Source organism: Hermetia illucens, chromosome 1 (assembly GCF_905115235.1).
Source record: "Hermetia illucens chromosome 1, iHerIll2.2.curated.20191125, whole genome shotgun sequence".
In the NCBI taxonomy this organism is placed as follows: Eukaryota; Metazoa; Arthropoda; class Insecta; order Diptera; family Stratiomyidae; genus Hermetia; species Hermetia illucens.
Window position 1 is genome coordinate 113,923,302 of NC_051849.1, and position 16,534 is coordinate 113,939,835.

The 16,534-nt window shown below is 40.4% G+C and overlaps 1 protein-coding gene across 1 annotated transcript in view; it reads right to left on the reverse strand.

Annotated features, from left to right (window-relative positions):
* The window catches only part of LOC119659225 (zinc finger BED domain-containing protein 4-like), a 44,852-nt gene continuing 28,318 nt past the window's right edge, over positions 1 to 16,534 (reverse strand). The window contains exons 2-4 of the mRNA XM_038067242.1: positions 2,094 to 2,151; positions 1,224 to 2,041; positions 1 to 1,158 (exon numbers count right to left, since the gene is read on the reverse strand). Coding sequence (XP_037923170.1) covers positions 1 to 1,158; positions 1,224 to 2,041; positions 2,094 to 2,151 — 2,034 coding nt within the window. The remainder of the gene's footprint in view (positions 1,159 to 1,223; positions 2,042 to 2,093; positions 2,152 to 16,534) is intronic.

Here is a 16,534-nt window from a genome sequence, read left to right on the forward strand (position 1 = left end):
TCATTGATCTGAGGACTCCAAATTTGCATTCAAAAACAAAATTAACTCAACTTTCTCAGATGATAGCCTGATACGTTTTTCACTAATAAGGTTACCAGCTTTTGAAAATATACGTTCACAAGGAACGGAGGTTGCGACGATATTGCAGTTAATACGAAATATTTTGACTAAATTGGGGTAAATATGCCGGAATGTTTTCCACCAATTTAAAACATTACTGCTATTTCCGTCGTCATCCCGACGTGGGAGAACGTCATCTTGAAAATAACTCTCGATCTCTTTTTTCGCTCGTGATATTGGAGATGCTTGTGGTTGCTTATCGCCCATAATTTCATCTAAAATGCCCCAAGCACTTGGTTCATTTCGGAAAGGAATGGTAACAGAGGATCTAGAAGTGCACGATCCGCCATTATGTTGCTCACTTGTGTTTTTTTCGATCATTTCTATTGTTAAGTTCTCCAAAAAAGTTTTAGCCGCGGAAAGTGCAGAATCATCTTGAAAAACATGATGCTTATATCTGGGATCTAGAAGGGTGCAAATCGCCAGCGGGATAATTTTTTCTATATTTCCAAATCGATCAGTCAATCCCCGACGTAATGAGCTGACAACTTTTTCTGTCGCTGCAGAAAAGGTAGAAGTTCGGGCAAACCGTTCGCAAACACCTTTAAGACACCGGGTGACCACAATCGCGGCGCTTCCTGTCATGTATTTTTCGCCACTCATCGAATTGGTCATTTCTTCGAATGGGCTCAATATGTTGCACACTTCCTTACAGGTCTTCCATTCCTCTCCTGTGAGAACGGGCAAATTCCTGTCAACTAAAGCTATAGTCGCTCGTATTGCCTCCTCTAGCTCTATGAACCGACGTAGCATATAAAAGGTAGAATTCCACCTCGTACTCACATCCTGAATCAAACGTTTTGGTTGAGAAACACCTGAATTTATTTGAAACTTCAAGAGTTTCTCATTGTTCAACGAACTTCTTTTAAAAAACGTTACGATTTTTTTAATTTTTTCTAGTGTTGGCTCCAGTTCCTTAAGAGCTCGTTGAACAATTAAATTAAGGCTATGGGCATAGCAGCCATAATGCTTCAAACTCAATATATCAGCTAACGCTTTTGTAATATTTGTTGCATTATCCGAAATAGCATAATTTACCTAAAATATACTTCTTTTTCATATTAAAATTGCAGGTTGAGACTTGAGATATTTCACACAAGCACCTTTCCCTCTAAATTCCATTCCAATATTATATTTTTTATCTCCTCCGCGAGATGAACGGCCGTATGACTCCCACTTAAATAAGAGCATTTCAATAATACAGTCTTAAAAGTAAACCCTTCAGTTATGAAATGAGCGGTTGTTGCCATATAATTCTCATTGTTGGCAGATGTCCAGCAGTCTGTCGTCAAGCAAACAGATATTGCCTCGCGTGACACCAAATCTCGAACATTTTCAACACAACTTTGATACAGGGCAGGTATCATTGTTGTTGAAATTGTCTTCCTTGAAGGAAGTTCGTATCCGGGAATCCATTTGATGACCTTCCGAAAGGAAGGTTCTTCAACAACTGAACTGGATGACAACTGAACAACAACTGAACTGAATGGATGAAATTCCTTCACAAATAAATGGAGAAGATCCCGATCAATTAGATTCTTTTGGTGTGAAGTTATTTCTTTAGCAATGTAGGAGCCAATTGTTCGTTGCCGTTCTACTCGATTTTGGCCGCTGGATGCTGAAGGTATTACCGGTACGGATACATTTGGCTGAGGAATCGTTTCTGCGCTTTCGGTGTTAATGGTGGCTGTTTCAGACTCAAGAGGTATTACTGATCCGCTGCTATTCTGCGAATTATCATTTGCACAATTTTTGGAAACAAGTTCTGTATAAACGCCTACGTGCTTCCTTTTCAGGTGGCTTTTTAAATTAGTTATTGTACTCTTAAACGAAATTTCAGCTTTGCAGATATCACAAACTGCTTTTACGTTTTCTTTTTGTGAAAAATAGCTCCACACATCGCTTCGTTGCCTACCGCTCACTAAAAATTTTTTTAAAGTAGTCGATTTAATGGAAACAAATTTGTTACTTACTGATTATTGTTTTATTTTTATTTGGTTCTAATCTATTTTCAGCACTTAATATCTTTGTCTAAAATAATCTCAGTCTATAATAACTAATTAAAATCAAAATTCACGAAAAAAATCCCATATACACCCATCTCCATTGAAATTGAAAAATCACCTGTTAATCGTTCTTCAATAACTTGCAACAGAACAGTTGAAAAATCTAAACAGTTGTTTTCATTTCTTTCGTTTTGCAATGAAACAGTTCATAATAAAAAAAACAGTTGTTTCTTTCGTATAGTATCGCGATTTCGCTATTTGTCGTTTCGTTGCAATTGTAACCTGTTGCCTGGAAGGCTCATTGAGAATCGCGTGATGCTTCTGTATTGAAAGAGAAATTCGCTCTCGGTTGTGGTTCGCGCACGTACTGCTGAGCTGTACTGGTGTGTGTGTGGTGTTTTTGTGTGCATTGCATACGCATCGTATGTGCGGATATGCTCGACTCGACATTGTCTAACTCATTCCCATGAAGAATAGCCGAAACGACTAGCTAATCGTTTCTATGCGATGCGTTTTTAGTTTTAACAGAAAACGTTTCTTTCCACTCGTTATCGTTAACAGTTGATTTTGTCATACGTTAAATGTTATACGTTACCGCTTCATTTTCATGTTTTATTTAGGCAAAAAAATGTAGCTGTTGTTTTAAAATTGAAAAAACGATTAATTCGTTTTTGATGAAGAAACTGTTATTTTTAACAGTTTGGTTATTTTTTGCCCATCTCTACTGTACGCTATAGTCACAATTTTCATGGGAAATTCATTAACTTTCTTTGAAATTCCCGTCATGCATGCGTTATTTGCGGATGACTCGATTATCAGACCGAATGATAAAGTTCCCGAATTATTGAGTGAGCACGGCAGACTTTTAAATAATTAATATTTTATTTATACCCAGCCAAGGATACAGTCTCACCAACACTCCATCGTGAAGAGTATTTCTTCGGTACCGTGCACAATTTACCAAAAATCGAAAGGAAACCCAACAAAAACACTTGGACCAACCATATCTCATTCAGTTTTTATCGGATCGATTTGAAATACAATAAAAAAATTTATTTTTTCCAAGTCACAAGTGGGGTTAACCCTTTAAACATCTAAAATGCTATCAGTCACCGATGAATTGCGTAATGAAATTGCTTCAGGCGTCCAGCGCAATTTAGATGAGGTGGCGTTCGAGCACGCTTTTTCTGTGCTTGATGCATCAACGAGTGCCCAAATTCAAAGTTAGTGCAGTCCGCCCAGTCGTTGGGAAACGATCAAAAGGCCGATCGATATAACAATAGCTTGATGCACTAGACAGTAAGTCTCTCAACTCCACTCAAACCAAACCTATGGCCGAGAAAAATGATAAATCTGATCTAGTCAACCTTGTTATAGAACCGGACAAAGGCTGTGATAGAAACAACATGGATTCCAAGTTGAAACAAGTCGGTAAAGGAACTGGAGCTGGATATATTTTCAAATTCCATGAAATATGCATATATTAAAGACATAAATACTAGAGGTGCTCAAAACATCACCCTAAGGTAATGTGATATCATATCATTTTTTGAAAAAATAACTCTAAACTAGAAATGATGTTATATCAAATATTACTTATTACTAGAATAATTTACTCTGCATTTATTCCATTCACAACGTAAAGTATAGGACAGCGTGAAATAAGTATTGATGAAAAATGAATGAACCTTTCACGTAGAAAAAAAAAACAAATCGGGAAACGTGAAGCTTGACGCTTCCTGTATGAAACGTTTTCTGTACTTCTTATATAAAAACATGTGAGTGAACCTTTGTCCCATTAGTGCCTAGCATTTAATGTATGTATATGCATATATTATCACTTTCGCGTGCTACTGCTTTATACAGGGTGCGGCAGCATAACTTCATTTTTTAAAATGCGCGCCACTCAGTTAGTTGATGTCATAGCGGAGCGCTAGTTGTCTCGTTCAAGAGGGGATACTGTGAAAGTTTTGTCCCGACACGGTTCAGTCGCCATCATGCGTTGGAATAGTGAGGAGCGTGCCTTTGCCGTTGAGGTTTACTTTTCAAGCGGATAGTTCGGTTATTGCAACACAGCGTGCATTTCGAAATCGCTTTAATTTAGCCCCTGTTGGCTCCCGTCCCAGACCGCAAATCAATTGTTACATGGGTCACTACATTCAGACAAACTGCAAGCGCGACAAAAGGAAGAACTGGAGTCCCTCGGCCCGTTAGATCACCTGAGAACATTGAGGTTACAGTGACAGTGAATTCGGACCAGGTATGTAAACATGCTACAGAATTTTTTTTCCCATGGCTAGAAAATTTGGATTTGGGGGACACTTGGTGCCAACAAGACGGTGCAACAGCACACACTTCAAGAGCATCGATGGCTGTTTTGAGGGAACACTTTCCAGAGCGCCTTATCTCAATTAGAGGGGATTTGGAATGGCCGGCACGCTCTCCCGATCTGTCCCCTTGTGATTTTTTCTATAGGGGTTTTTTGAAATCACGTGTTTATGTGAACCGTCCAAGAACCCTACAAGATTTGAAGACCAACATCCAAGAAGAAATTGCCAACATAACACCTGCTATGCTAACAAGAGTCATGACAAACGCCAGAAATCGGTTTACGCAATGTATGGAGAATGGGGGACGTCACCTAACAGATTTGATCTTCAAAACAATGTAAATAAAAGCTTCAGACATGTACCTACATCATAAAAAATAAATAAATATTTTCCGATGCATACAATAGTTTTTTTACTTACCTTAGCATGATATGCATTAATTTTATTTGAGTATATAACGCCATGGAGGGTATTCGAGGACGCTCTATAGAGGCACTTTCATGATTTTTTTCAGATTTGGGTAGTTTCTGAGAATGTGTTCGTAAAAGAAATTATCAGTTCATAGCGTGCTTTTTTTTCAGATTTTCCGGTGGGGTATATTCTGAGAATGAGACTCGTGTCACTTTTGCGGCACACATTTTGAGTCCTCACTCCCCTATGTTTCACCCAATATCAGAAATAAGATCATCATCATCATCAACGGCGCAACAACCAGTATCCGGTCTAGGCCTGCCTTAATAAGGAACTCCAGACATCCCGGTTTTGCGCCGAGGTCCATCAATTCGATATCCCTAAAAGCTGTCTGGCGTCCTGGCCCACGCCATCGCTCCATCTTAGGCAGGGTCTGCCTCGTCTTCTTTTCCCACCATAGATATTGCCCTTATAGACTTTCCGGGTGGGATCATCTTCATCCATACGGATTAAGTGACCCGCCCACCGTAACCTATTGAGCCGGATTTTATCCACAACCGGACGGTCATGGTATCGCTCATAGATTTCGTCATTGTGTAGGCTACGGAATCGTCCATCCTCATGTAGGGGGCCAAAAATTCTTCGGAGGATTCTTCTCTCGAACGCGGCCAAGAGTTTGCAATTTTTCTTGCTAAGAACCCAAGTTTCCGAGGAATACATGAGGACTGGCAAGATCATAGTCTTGTACAGTAAGAGCTTTGACCCTATGGTGAGACGTTTCGAGCGGAACAGTCTTTGTAAGCTGAAATAGGCTCTGTTGGCTGACAACAACCGTGCGCGGGTTTCATCATCGTAGTTGTTATCGGTTGTGATTTTCGACCCTAGATAGGGGAAATTGTCAACGGTCTCAAAGTTGTATTCTCCTATCCTTATTCTTGTTCGTGTTTGTGTTTGACCAGTGCGGTTTGACGTTGTTGGTTGATTAGTCTTCGGTGCTGACGTTGCCACCATATATTTTGTCTTGCCTTCATTGATGTGCAGCCCAAGATCTCGCACTGATTGCCGCCTGCTCGATCTGGATGAAGGCAGTTTGTACGTCTCGGGTGGTTCTTCCCATGATGTCGATATCGTCAGCATAGGCCAGTAGTTGGGTGGACTTGAAGAGGATCGTACCTCTTGCATTCACCTCAGCATCACGGATCACTTTCTCGAGGGCCAGGTTAAAGAGGACGCATGATAGCGCATCCCCTTGTCGTAGACCGTTGTTGATGTCGAATGGTCTTGAGAGTGCTGCTTTTATCTGGCCTCGCACATTGGTCAGGGTCAGCCTAGTCAGTCTTATTAATTTCGTCGGGATACCGAATGCTCTCATGGCCGTGTACAGTTTTACCCTGGCTATGCTATCATAGGCGGCTTTAAAGTCGATGAACAGATGGTACAACTGTTGTCCATATTCCAACAGTTTTTCCATCGCCTGCCGCAGAGAGAAAATTTGATCTGTTGCTGATTTGCCTGGAGTGAAGCCTCTTTGGTATGGGCCAATGATGTTCTGGGCGTATGGGGCTATCCGGCCTAGCATGATAGTAGAGAATATTTTATAGATGGTACTCAGCAACGTGATACCTCTATAATTGCTGCACTGTGTGATATCTCCCTTTTTATGTATGAGACAGATTATGCCTCGTTGCCAATCGTCAGGCATTGATTCGCTGTCCCATACCTTAAGCACAAGTTGATGAACCACTTGGTGTAACTGGTCGCCTCCATATTTAACCAATTCAGCTGTAATTCCATCGGCTCCTGGCGACTTATGATTTTTTAACCGATGAATTGCACGGACTGTTTCTCCTAAACGTGGTGGTGGCAGTATTTGTCCGTCGTCTTCAGTTGGCGGGACCTCCAACTCGCCGATGTTCTGGTTGTTCAGTAGTTCATCAAAGTACTCATCCCATCGCTCTAATATGCCCATTCTGTCGGAAATCAGATTTCCCTCTTTGTCTCGGCAGGATGAGCATCGAGGTGTATAAGGCTTCATCCTGCTGACTTGTTGGTAAAACTTCCGCGCCTGGTGCGGTTGCTCCCTGTACTTTTCGAATTCACAGACTTGTTGGTTCTCCCAGGCTTCCTTTTTCCGTCTGTGAAGTCGCTTCTCCGCTCGACGGAGTTCGTGATAAGTCTCTGCACGTGCCCGCGTTCTTTGAGAATGCAACATTACTCGGTATGCGGCATTCTTCCGTTCCGTTGCTAGCTTACATTCATCGTCAAACCAGCCGTTCCGACTCCTTTTGCGGCTGGGGCCAAGTATATTTGTGGCCGTATCCATGATAACGTTCTTCAGGTGGTTGTGAAGATCATTAGTTGATGCTTCATCTCCAGGTCCTCTGTTGACTGCGGTTATTGCGGCGTCCATTTCCCTCTTATAGGTGTCGCGGAGGGTTGTGTTGTGGATGGAAGAAACCTACTCCGAGCACATGGTTTACTGGATGACCGCTATAATATATGGTGTAGTGGCTCTTCTCCAGGAAACCGGTCCCTGTCCATCGCATCTCTTGCAACGCTGTTACATCAGCCCTATATTGGGACAGGGTATCGGCTAGCTGCTTATCAGCTTCATCTCTGTACAGGGAGAAAAAGCGCAAATCGTTGTTCCTTTGTCGTTGCCGGGTCCGTCGTTTTAAAATCCGTCCTATCCGAGGCTCCTGTTGTGGCTTCGTAACAGGTTGTTTTCCGTGTAGGGTTGTCAGCCCTACCCAACCCCCAACCTGGAGGACCAGTTGGTACAATTTGTCCCGTTTTTAGGCGCGGGAGACGCCTTCATCCTTCTCCGTCTGCAGCTTTTCATCAAGAAAGAACTCCCAGCGGTCACCACGTGGAGGTGGAGATAGGGTTTGGTAGTAGAGCTGTTGGTGTGGGTTCAGCAGGCATTGCCCAGGTTTTATGCTCCATCGTGGGTACCAATCCACGTTTCGCCCCGGGACCTATACTACCCTTTGAGATCAGAAGACTATTAACTGAGCCCTTTTACCGCCCCACGTGCACGTTTTTTTCGCCACCCTTAAACTTAAAAGAAAATGACCCTACTTGCTACTTGGAGAGAATATCCACAGACTATCATATCTTCCCATCAGATTTCTTGCACAGCTTCAGCCATTTCGTAGTAATTTTGGTGTGACACACTACTGACTGCACATTTATTCAAAACCACAGTCCACATTGCATCTATCGCACGTCACTAGCTTATTTAGTTTCAAACTGGAAGTGATGGCGAAGACGATTGACAAAATGTTGGGAGCGAAGATTATGAAAGACAATCAGAGCCAAACCTAATGTTGGCATTGAAACCATTGATATGCTACACCAAAATGGTGCAAAGAAAGAATACCAGCTGCTCCGAGAGGTTCCTATCCCGTGAGAAGGACGTGGAATTAGTGGAATGATATTAGAATCTTGATTAAAACTATATATTAGATAACGTTCATCCGTCGCCGTAAATCAACTTTTGAAACGGTCACAGTGTCTTACATAAAAAGTGCAAAATTTTCATCATTGAAATCTTCCCATTTTCAATTTAGTGATACCGTGCGCGATGTGATCGGGAGGCGGAAGTGGTAGTGCATAGGTCCCACATTAAGAAAGGAAAACAACTCGATTGACTGCCTACGCCATGCAGTGGAATCTACTACTCCAAGATGGCCAACGAGTGGGTCGCCCCAGGAGCATAAAGTGTGGAACAGTAGAGGAGTGCTTCGGGAAGTTCTGAAGGGAGTTGTAACGCATTTCAGTAAAACCATGAACAATGGCGCGTAAGTGCTATGTTATGTCCGATGAAGGAGTGAATGGCAGACACTAACGTCCGCCTTATTCGCTACAGACTTCTCTTTTGATTTCTATGTCCAATTTCGTAGTTAGTTTACTCATTATTTCCGGTGGCCTCAGAAAGCATTTTTCTTTTAGATCCATGAGCAGGTTTTTCGCAGTGGGAACCCAATCTCCTAAGAATTATTGCGAAATAGTGTAGGTAGGGAAAAGGGGGACGAAGGCTACGGCTTCTTACCAGAGCAGAGGCAAATCTTCAGACGCTGCCTCACCTCTGCCCTGGGAGCAGCGTGATCGAAGCGGCTCGCTCCCTTTTACAATGCCGCTCAAAGGCTGGAAATGCAAGTACTGCCGATGAGCACTAACAAACCTTTAGAAATCCTTCAAAAAAATTTCAAGTGAGGGACTTTAGAACGAGCGCAAGGTCAGTTCGTTTCAAGCAATATCAGCAAATCTGTATCAAACCCAACAAAAGTTATATCAATATTATTGAACGAAGGGTGATTGATTTGTTGATCCCTCAGAGTCAAAAGAGTGTTAAGTTGATTGGTCTTCACAAAAAGCAGAGGCAAATCTTCAGACGAAAGCAGAGGCAAATCTTCAGACGCTGCCTCACCTCTGCCCTGGGAGCAGCGTGATCGAAGCGGCTCGCTCCCTTTTACAATGCCGCTCAAAGGCTGGAAATGCAGGTACTGCCGATGAGCACTAACAAACCTTTAGAAATCCTTCAAAAAAATTTCAAGTGAGGGACTTTAGAACGAGCGCAAGGTCAGTTCGTTTCAAGCAATATCAGCAAATCTGTATCAAACCCAACAAAAGTTATATCAATATTATTGAACGAAGGGTGATCGATTTGTTGATCCCTCAGAGTCAAAAGAGTGTTAAGTTGATTGGTCTTCACAAAAAGCAGCCTTGACATGTAATACTTCTGCTGTAAACCAGTTCTCAAAACACGTGAAGTAACAATTGTGAATGAACGACCGGAATAAAGTTAAATCGGATCTCATTTTTTTATGACCAAGAATAAAACAAGGGAATTTGAATGCTAAGCAGGAATAAAACGCCAGAGAACAGAATGACACATCCGGCCGGCGTTGAAACAAAAGAATTCCAGAATGAGCGTATTAAAAGCGCAGGGCAGGCTGTCAGCACCTTTGTGTGTGTGGGTATTCTCAACAGAATGAGATAAACCGTTTCGTGCGCGAATAAAGACCACCGTTACCTAGGTACCTAGGTACTTTATTACGACATGGTTCCCCCTTAACTCCTCTACGCATCCACTTCCCTGGTGAATCTCGACTTAGAAATGCTTCTCCACTCCCTCTACATTGTCGAACTCACCGGATACTGTTTTGAGTGATTGAAGTCATCACTAGCTATTGAACTAGGCTTCCAAAAGGTCTTTCATGGCGCGTACAATGCTTCTCAAAATCGAATGTGAAAAAATGTATAAGTAAGTATATACATGGATGTATTTATGAAGGGAGCTGCCAGGAGTTTTAAACATTTGTAACTATATTTTGAAAAACTTTCTTAAAGCAACATTTGCATTTGCAGTTGCAGTATAGTAATCGCTAACAATATTTAGGCTTTCCATTTTGTGTTACAACGAAAAATCTACTTCGAAATCAAATGCACTGCACTGCACCCCAAAGAAAATTTATTCTCCCAGAAATGTCAATGTGTTTCAAACTATATCAACTTAGAAGCAGTTTATGGTTGTCTGCAATGAACAACCGTCTTACAAATTTGAATGGTTATCTATTGGTAAATAGTAGTTGGCGTCTTATATGCAATTAAGAAACAAACTTAATCAGATATCAGAATCCTATTGATCATTGTGTTTTTTCCAGATTATTTCGGTTGGATATATTCTGAGAAGGAGATTAGTGTCACTTTTGGAGGCACACATTTTGAGTCCACCCAATATCAGAAATAAGATCAGAAAAGTACTAACTGAGCCCTTTCATTTAACACCCCACATGCACGCTCTCACTTTGACTTGTTTATATGAATATTCTAGTTTTTTAAGGTTTTGTGTAAAAGAATCAACCTTATTAGATCGAATATCTGTCTGTCTGTCTGTCACACCCAATTTATTCGGACGCGGCAGGACCGATTGCCACGAAAATTGGTGGGAGCATGTGGTCTGTTGTTCCCTTTACATGCAGTGAGTGGCGCCATTTTGTGTAAAGTTTAAGAGGGGGCTCCCCATACATGTGAATGCAGGGTGCAAAATTTTTTTTCGCAGAATGTGGCCACATCAAATGAAAGGGCTCAACTTTTTGGAACTGGTCCCATATTTGATAGCGGGTGAAGCGTAGGAGAGTGATGCCTCAAAATATGAACCCCAGAAACTGTAACAGGTCTAGTTGTCAGAACCTATCCAACCGAAATATCTGAAAAAAATCACAGTGATCAGACAGAAATCCAACTTAAATCTATTCCTCAAAATATATCCCGTTTCGATATATGCCCAAATAAAGGTAAAGCCAGAAAGCTCCCTGCATGCTAAAACGTGAATGACGTCATCATAACATATTAATTAGTCAAAACCACAACAAAATGAGCTCACGTGAATGGTAGATCGCAGGGAAACATTTCGTTTTAGGTTTTTAATTATTTATACATCAATACCAGTTACTCCAGACAAATATATGTATGTATTTATATAGCATGTATATGTAAATGAAGCTTTGGGGTAGTGCCTAATTCAAATAGATATATTTGTACATTAAACCAGCGGTATTCAATATACGTGCTACATATGTACATATATATGCTTTTGTGCATGAAGTAAATCAGAAATATGTGTACCATCAATTAATATACGTGCATATATAAGCATAGTATTCGGTAATAGGCAATGTTTGTTTGTTTAGGGTGAGCATAATATCTACTTCTGTAATATGTACGTATTTCTTGTAGTTTGAAAAAATATGAATTAATATTTTGGATTTTTAGCCATATACGAATGGAAAAATATGCGTAGAAACTTTCTCACGTAGGGTGAACGCAAAACCTTTATACCTGAAGCGCGAGCTTCCGGTATTTCGACTTGTTTTATAGCGCTAAAGGCATCATATTCATTAAAATTAGTGAACCTTGATTCAAACCAAATCAAAAGTTTAGATTCCGTTTGTCTCAAATGTAATATCTTTTATAATAAACCCACACTTAATTTCAGTATTTGAATGGTCGTCTTATTGAGAAATTAGACCCTTTAAATCATGTTGCTCCAAAAAGACATCAAACAATTTCTAGAGATTCATATAGTCTACGCACACCAAAATGACGCCTCCCAAATAAATGTGGCTTTTTCCGAAGACCAATTCAATACAAATTTCAACTTGAGATTTCAGATCCAAAAGAAACACTTAGAAAATCACATTAATTTGAAAATCAATTTATTTATTGCAGAATGAAGCAAATTAAATGCAATGAAATAAAGCGAAAAGGAATTGAAAAATGCTTTCCGAGAATAATTCAAATTTTCAGTCATTCCTTTCATTTATCAATCATGAAATTTTCTCGTCCAAAAGTAAAACATTTTTTGGTTTGGGCGATATTCACACATGGTGATGACATTTCTCGCGAACCATGCTTCAACTTTGTTGACAAGGATACCGCACTGTTTCTCTGTATACATCAAGCGAACATTGATTTACCATTGATTTGGTGGAATTGACTACGAACCGGTAGAATTCGGTATAGACTGACTAGGCTGACTCTGACTAAAGTACGAGGCTAGATAAAAACAGCAGGATCACCCTCGAGACCATTCAACGTCTACAACGGTCTAAGACAATGATGCGTCCTCTTTATCCTGGCCCTGAAGAAAGTGATTTGCGATGGAGGTGCCAATGCAGAAAGCACCATCCTCTTCAAGTCCACCCAACTACTTGACCTACGCTGATGATATTGACATTATGAGAAGAACAACCCGAGATGTACAGTCTGCCTTCATCCAGATCGAGCAGGCGGCGCGAGATCTCGGGCTGCACGTTAATAACGGCAAACGAAGTACATGGTGGCAACATCAACGTCAAAAACCAAAGAACGGAACAACATCGAATCATCATCATCATCAACGGCGTAACAACCGGTATTCGGTCTAGGCTTGCCTTAATATGGAAGTCCAGACATTCCGCGGCGAGGTTCACTAATTCGATATCCCTAAAAGCTATCTGGCGTCCTGGCCTATGCCATCGTTCCGCCTCAGGCAGGGTCTGCTTCGTCTTCTTTTCATCCATAGATATTGCTCTTACAGACTATTCGGGCTAGATCAACTTCATTCATATGGATTAAGTTGCCCAACCACAGCAACCTGATGAGTCGGATTTTATCTACAATCAGATGGTCGTGGTATCGCTCGTAGATTTCGTCGTTATATAGGCTATGGAATCGTCCATCCTCATGTAGGGGCTAACAATTCTTCGGAGGATTCTTCTCTCAAACGCGGCCAAGAGTTCGCAATTTTTCTTGCTAAGAACCCAGGTCTCCGAGGAATACATAAGGACTGGCAAGATCATAGTCTTGTACAGTAAGAGCTTTGACCCTATGGTGAGACATTTCGAGCTGGAACAGTTTTTTTAAGCTGAAATAGGCTCTGCTGGCTACCAACAACCGTGCGCGGATTTCATTCTCATAGCTGTTATAGGTTATGATTTTCGACCCTAGATAGAAGAAATTATTAACGGTCTTAAAGTTTTAATTTACTATCTTTATTTTTCTCGTTTGACCAGTGCGATTTGATGGTGCTGGCCTGGTTGGTTTTTGTGCTGACGTTGCCATCATATATTTTGTCTTGCTTTCAGTTGATGTGTAGCCCGAGAGCTCGCGCCGACTGCTCAATCTGGATGAAGGTAGTTTGTAAGTCTCGTGTCGTTCTTCCCATGATTAGATATCGTGAGCATAGGCCAGTAGTTGGGTGGATTTGAACAGGGTGATGCTCCTCGCATTTACCTCAGCATCACGGATCACTTTCTCGAGGGCCAGGTTAAAGAGAACGCATGATAGGGCATCCCCTTGTCTTAAAAAGTGGTTGATGTCGAATAATGTCCAGAGTGATACTGCTGCTTTCGTCGGGATACCGAATTCTCTCAGGGTAATGTACAGTTTTACCCAGGCTATGATATTATAGTCGGCCTTAAAGTCGATGGAAAAATGGTGCAACTGATATCCATATTCCAACAGCTTTGCTTGCCGCAGAGAAATCTTGATTGGTTGCTGATTTGTCTGGAGTGAAGCCTCTTTAGTATGGGCCAATGATGTTCTGAGCACATGGGACTATCCGCGATAGCAAGGATACCAGAAAATATCTTATTGCTGCACTGCGTGATATCTCCCTTTTTATGTATGGGGCAGATAATGCCTCATTGCCATTAGCGTTGATTCCCTGTCCCACACCTTGAGCATAAGCTGATGACCCGCTTGGTGTAATTGGCTGGCGTCATATTTAACGCATTCGGCTGTAATTCCATCGGCTCCTGGCGATTTATGATTTTTAAGCCGATGAAATGCACGGACTGTGCTTTTCCATACTTGGTGGTGGCAGTATTTGTCCGTCGTCTATAGTTGGGGAGACCACCACCTCGCCGATATTCTGGTTGTTTAACAGTTCATAAAAATACTCAGCCCATTGGTCCAATATGCCTATCCTGTCGGAAATCAGATTTTCCTCTTTGTCTCGGCAGGATGAGCATGGAAGTGTATAAGGCTTCATCATGCTGACTTGTTAGGTAAATCTTCGGCACCTGCTGTGGTTGCTCCCTGTACTTTTCGAGTTCACAGATCTGTTGGATCTCCCAGGCTTCCCTCTTCCGTCTGTGAAGTGGTTTCTCCTCTCGACAGAGTTCGTGATAAGTCTTTATACGGCCCAGGTGGAAGATGAAAACAATTAAGGTTGCATGAAAACATGTAAAATTTGCATATTAAAAAGTACTTTGGCAATTATATATAAATATCCTTCATGTATTCATAGCGTTTAAAAATTTATCGGACAAACTGAATTCTCAAGCGATTCCCCATATAATTCCAAAGAAAAAATATTCAGTATTTTTGAAGGTTTTGTTTGCAAAACATATGGAAAGTGATGATTTCTTTAACGGACCCATTCTCAGAAACTACCCAACCGAAAAATCTGAAAAAAATTCATGAAGCTGCCTCTGTATGGTACCTAGGCCTTAAAATACTCTCCATATCGATATCTGTTCAAATTAAGTTAGTATATTATAATATTTATGGGAAAATTGAGTAAAACCCCCCTTAGGTTTATACCAGAGTTATAGAACTTGGTAGTAGTATAAAATATAATATGAAGCATATTATCCCCAAGTTTGATCAAAATCATACTATTAGTAACAAAGTTACAGTAGCTCAAATTTGTCTCTACTGTGTAAATTTACAACCCCAAGTACTAAATCTCACATGCTAAATGCATATTCTTAATGGGCTACGCACAAATGGGATATTTCTACACTCAAATATACTCACAGAATAAGTAAACAAAACCTTTCATACCTGAAGCGCCCAGCTTCCCGTTTCCCGACTCGTTTTTTTTGCATTTCTTAACCCTTAGCTTTTAATTTTTCGAAAAAAATCGCCGCCTTTACACCACTTACATCATAATAATTCGAAAACTAGGATACTGCAACAAACGTCGAGTCACCGCTAGGACTTCACTTTAGAATAGTTAGAAGTTTGCTTGTAAAATAGAGTAAGTTGTGTAGAAATAATAATGTTGTTTAACCAAATTTTTGCTCGTATTTCAACATTCCTTTATGCTAAGTGCTCAATTTGCGGTAGTTGTAACAGGTTAAATAGAAACACACTCATTGAAAAAAACATTAAATAAGATCAGAAAGTAGGTACAAAACTGCTATTTTACATAATTCATTTTTTCAACCTTGATTCATTGAAAGACACCACTTTACATGCGCTTCAATGAAATTGGTTTTTAAGCTTTTGTGTGAAACAAAACGTCTTCTCTGTCCACACCCAATTTACTCGGAAGCGGCTGAACCGATTGTCACGAAATTTGGTGTCCCTTCACATGTAGCAAGTGGCATCCGAATATATGCGAAAGGGGGGTGTAAATTTGTTTTTCACATAAAATGGTCTCGCTCAGATATCTGCTCAACCCTTGTGTTACCAGCAGGCTACCCATTGACGTACAATTTGCTAAATTACTTTTCTGGGAAAAATTGGCCGAAACGTTCTCGGATCTTTATGATTGTGCCAATGTTGTATTAAATTATGCATTAGACAACTTTCTTTCCTTTTTAAATAGGAAAATTTCAAAATAGAAGTACCTATATACAGAATTCCGTTATTCATGTATCATATCATAAAGCAAATGTGCTTCTAGACAAAGAGAATGTAAATAGGTATTAGATAAATAAATTATGATGGATTGTATTAATTTTCAACTGTTTATGAAATATATATGTGAGTACGATGATTATAATAATAACTATATTTCGTAATATCATCATTACGAAAAAATATGATTTTTCGACCTTAAGGCAGTAATAGAAAAATAATGTAGTAAATAGACTAATTCAACATAATTTGAATGTATTGGTTGCATTCTGAACATTTAGTTATTTTTGCTGTATGTTCGTTACAAACGGGCTTTCTACCTTTATCACAACACTTCCTTGTCTACAACCCTCCTAGCAGTGTTGTCTCGAAGTTGATTGGCAGCAGCAACCTCTACTATAATTGACTTGTCCTTTTAACTTTCGGTCAGCAATTTCATTGGTTGATTTTGCATAATCCGTTGATTTGAAGCTTGATTTTCAATTGTCAGCATTGCTAATTGTTTTGCAAGTGGCGTACTAAAAGTCG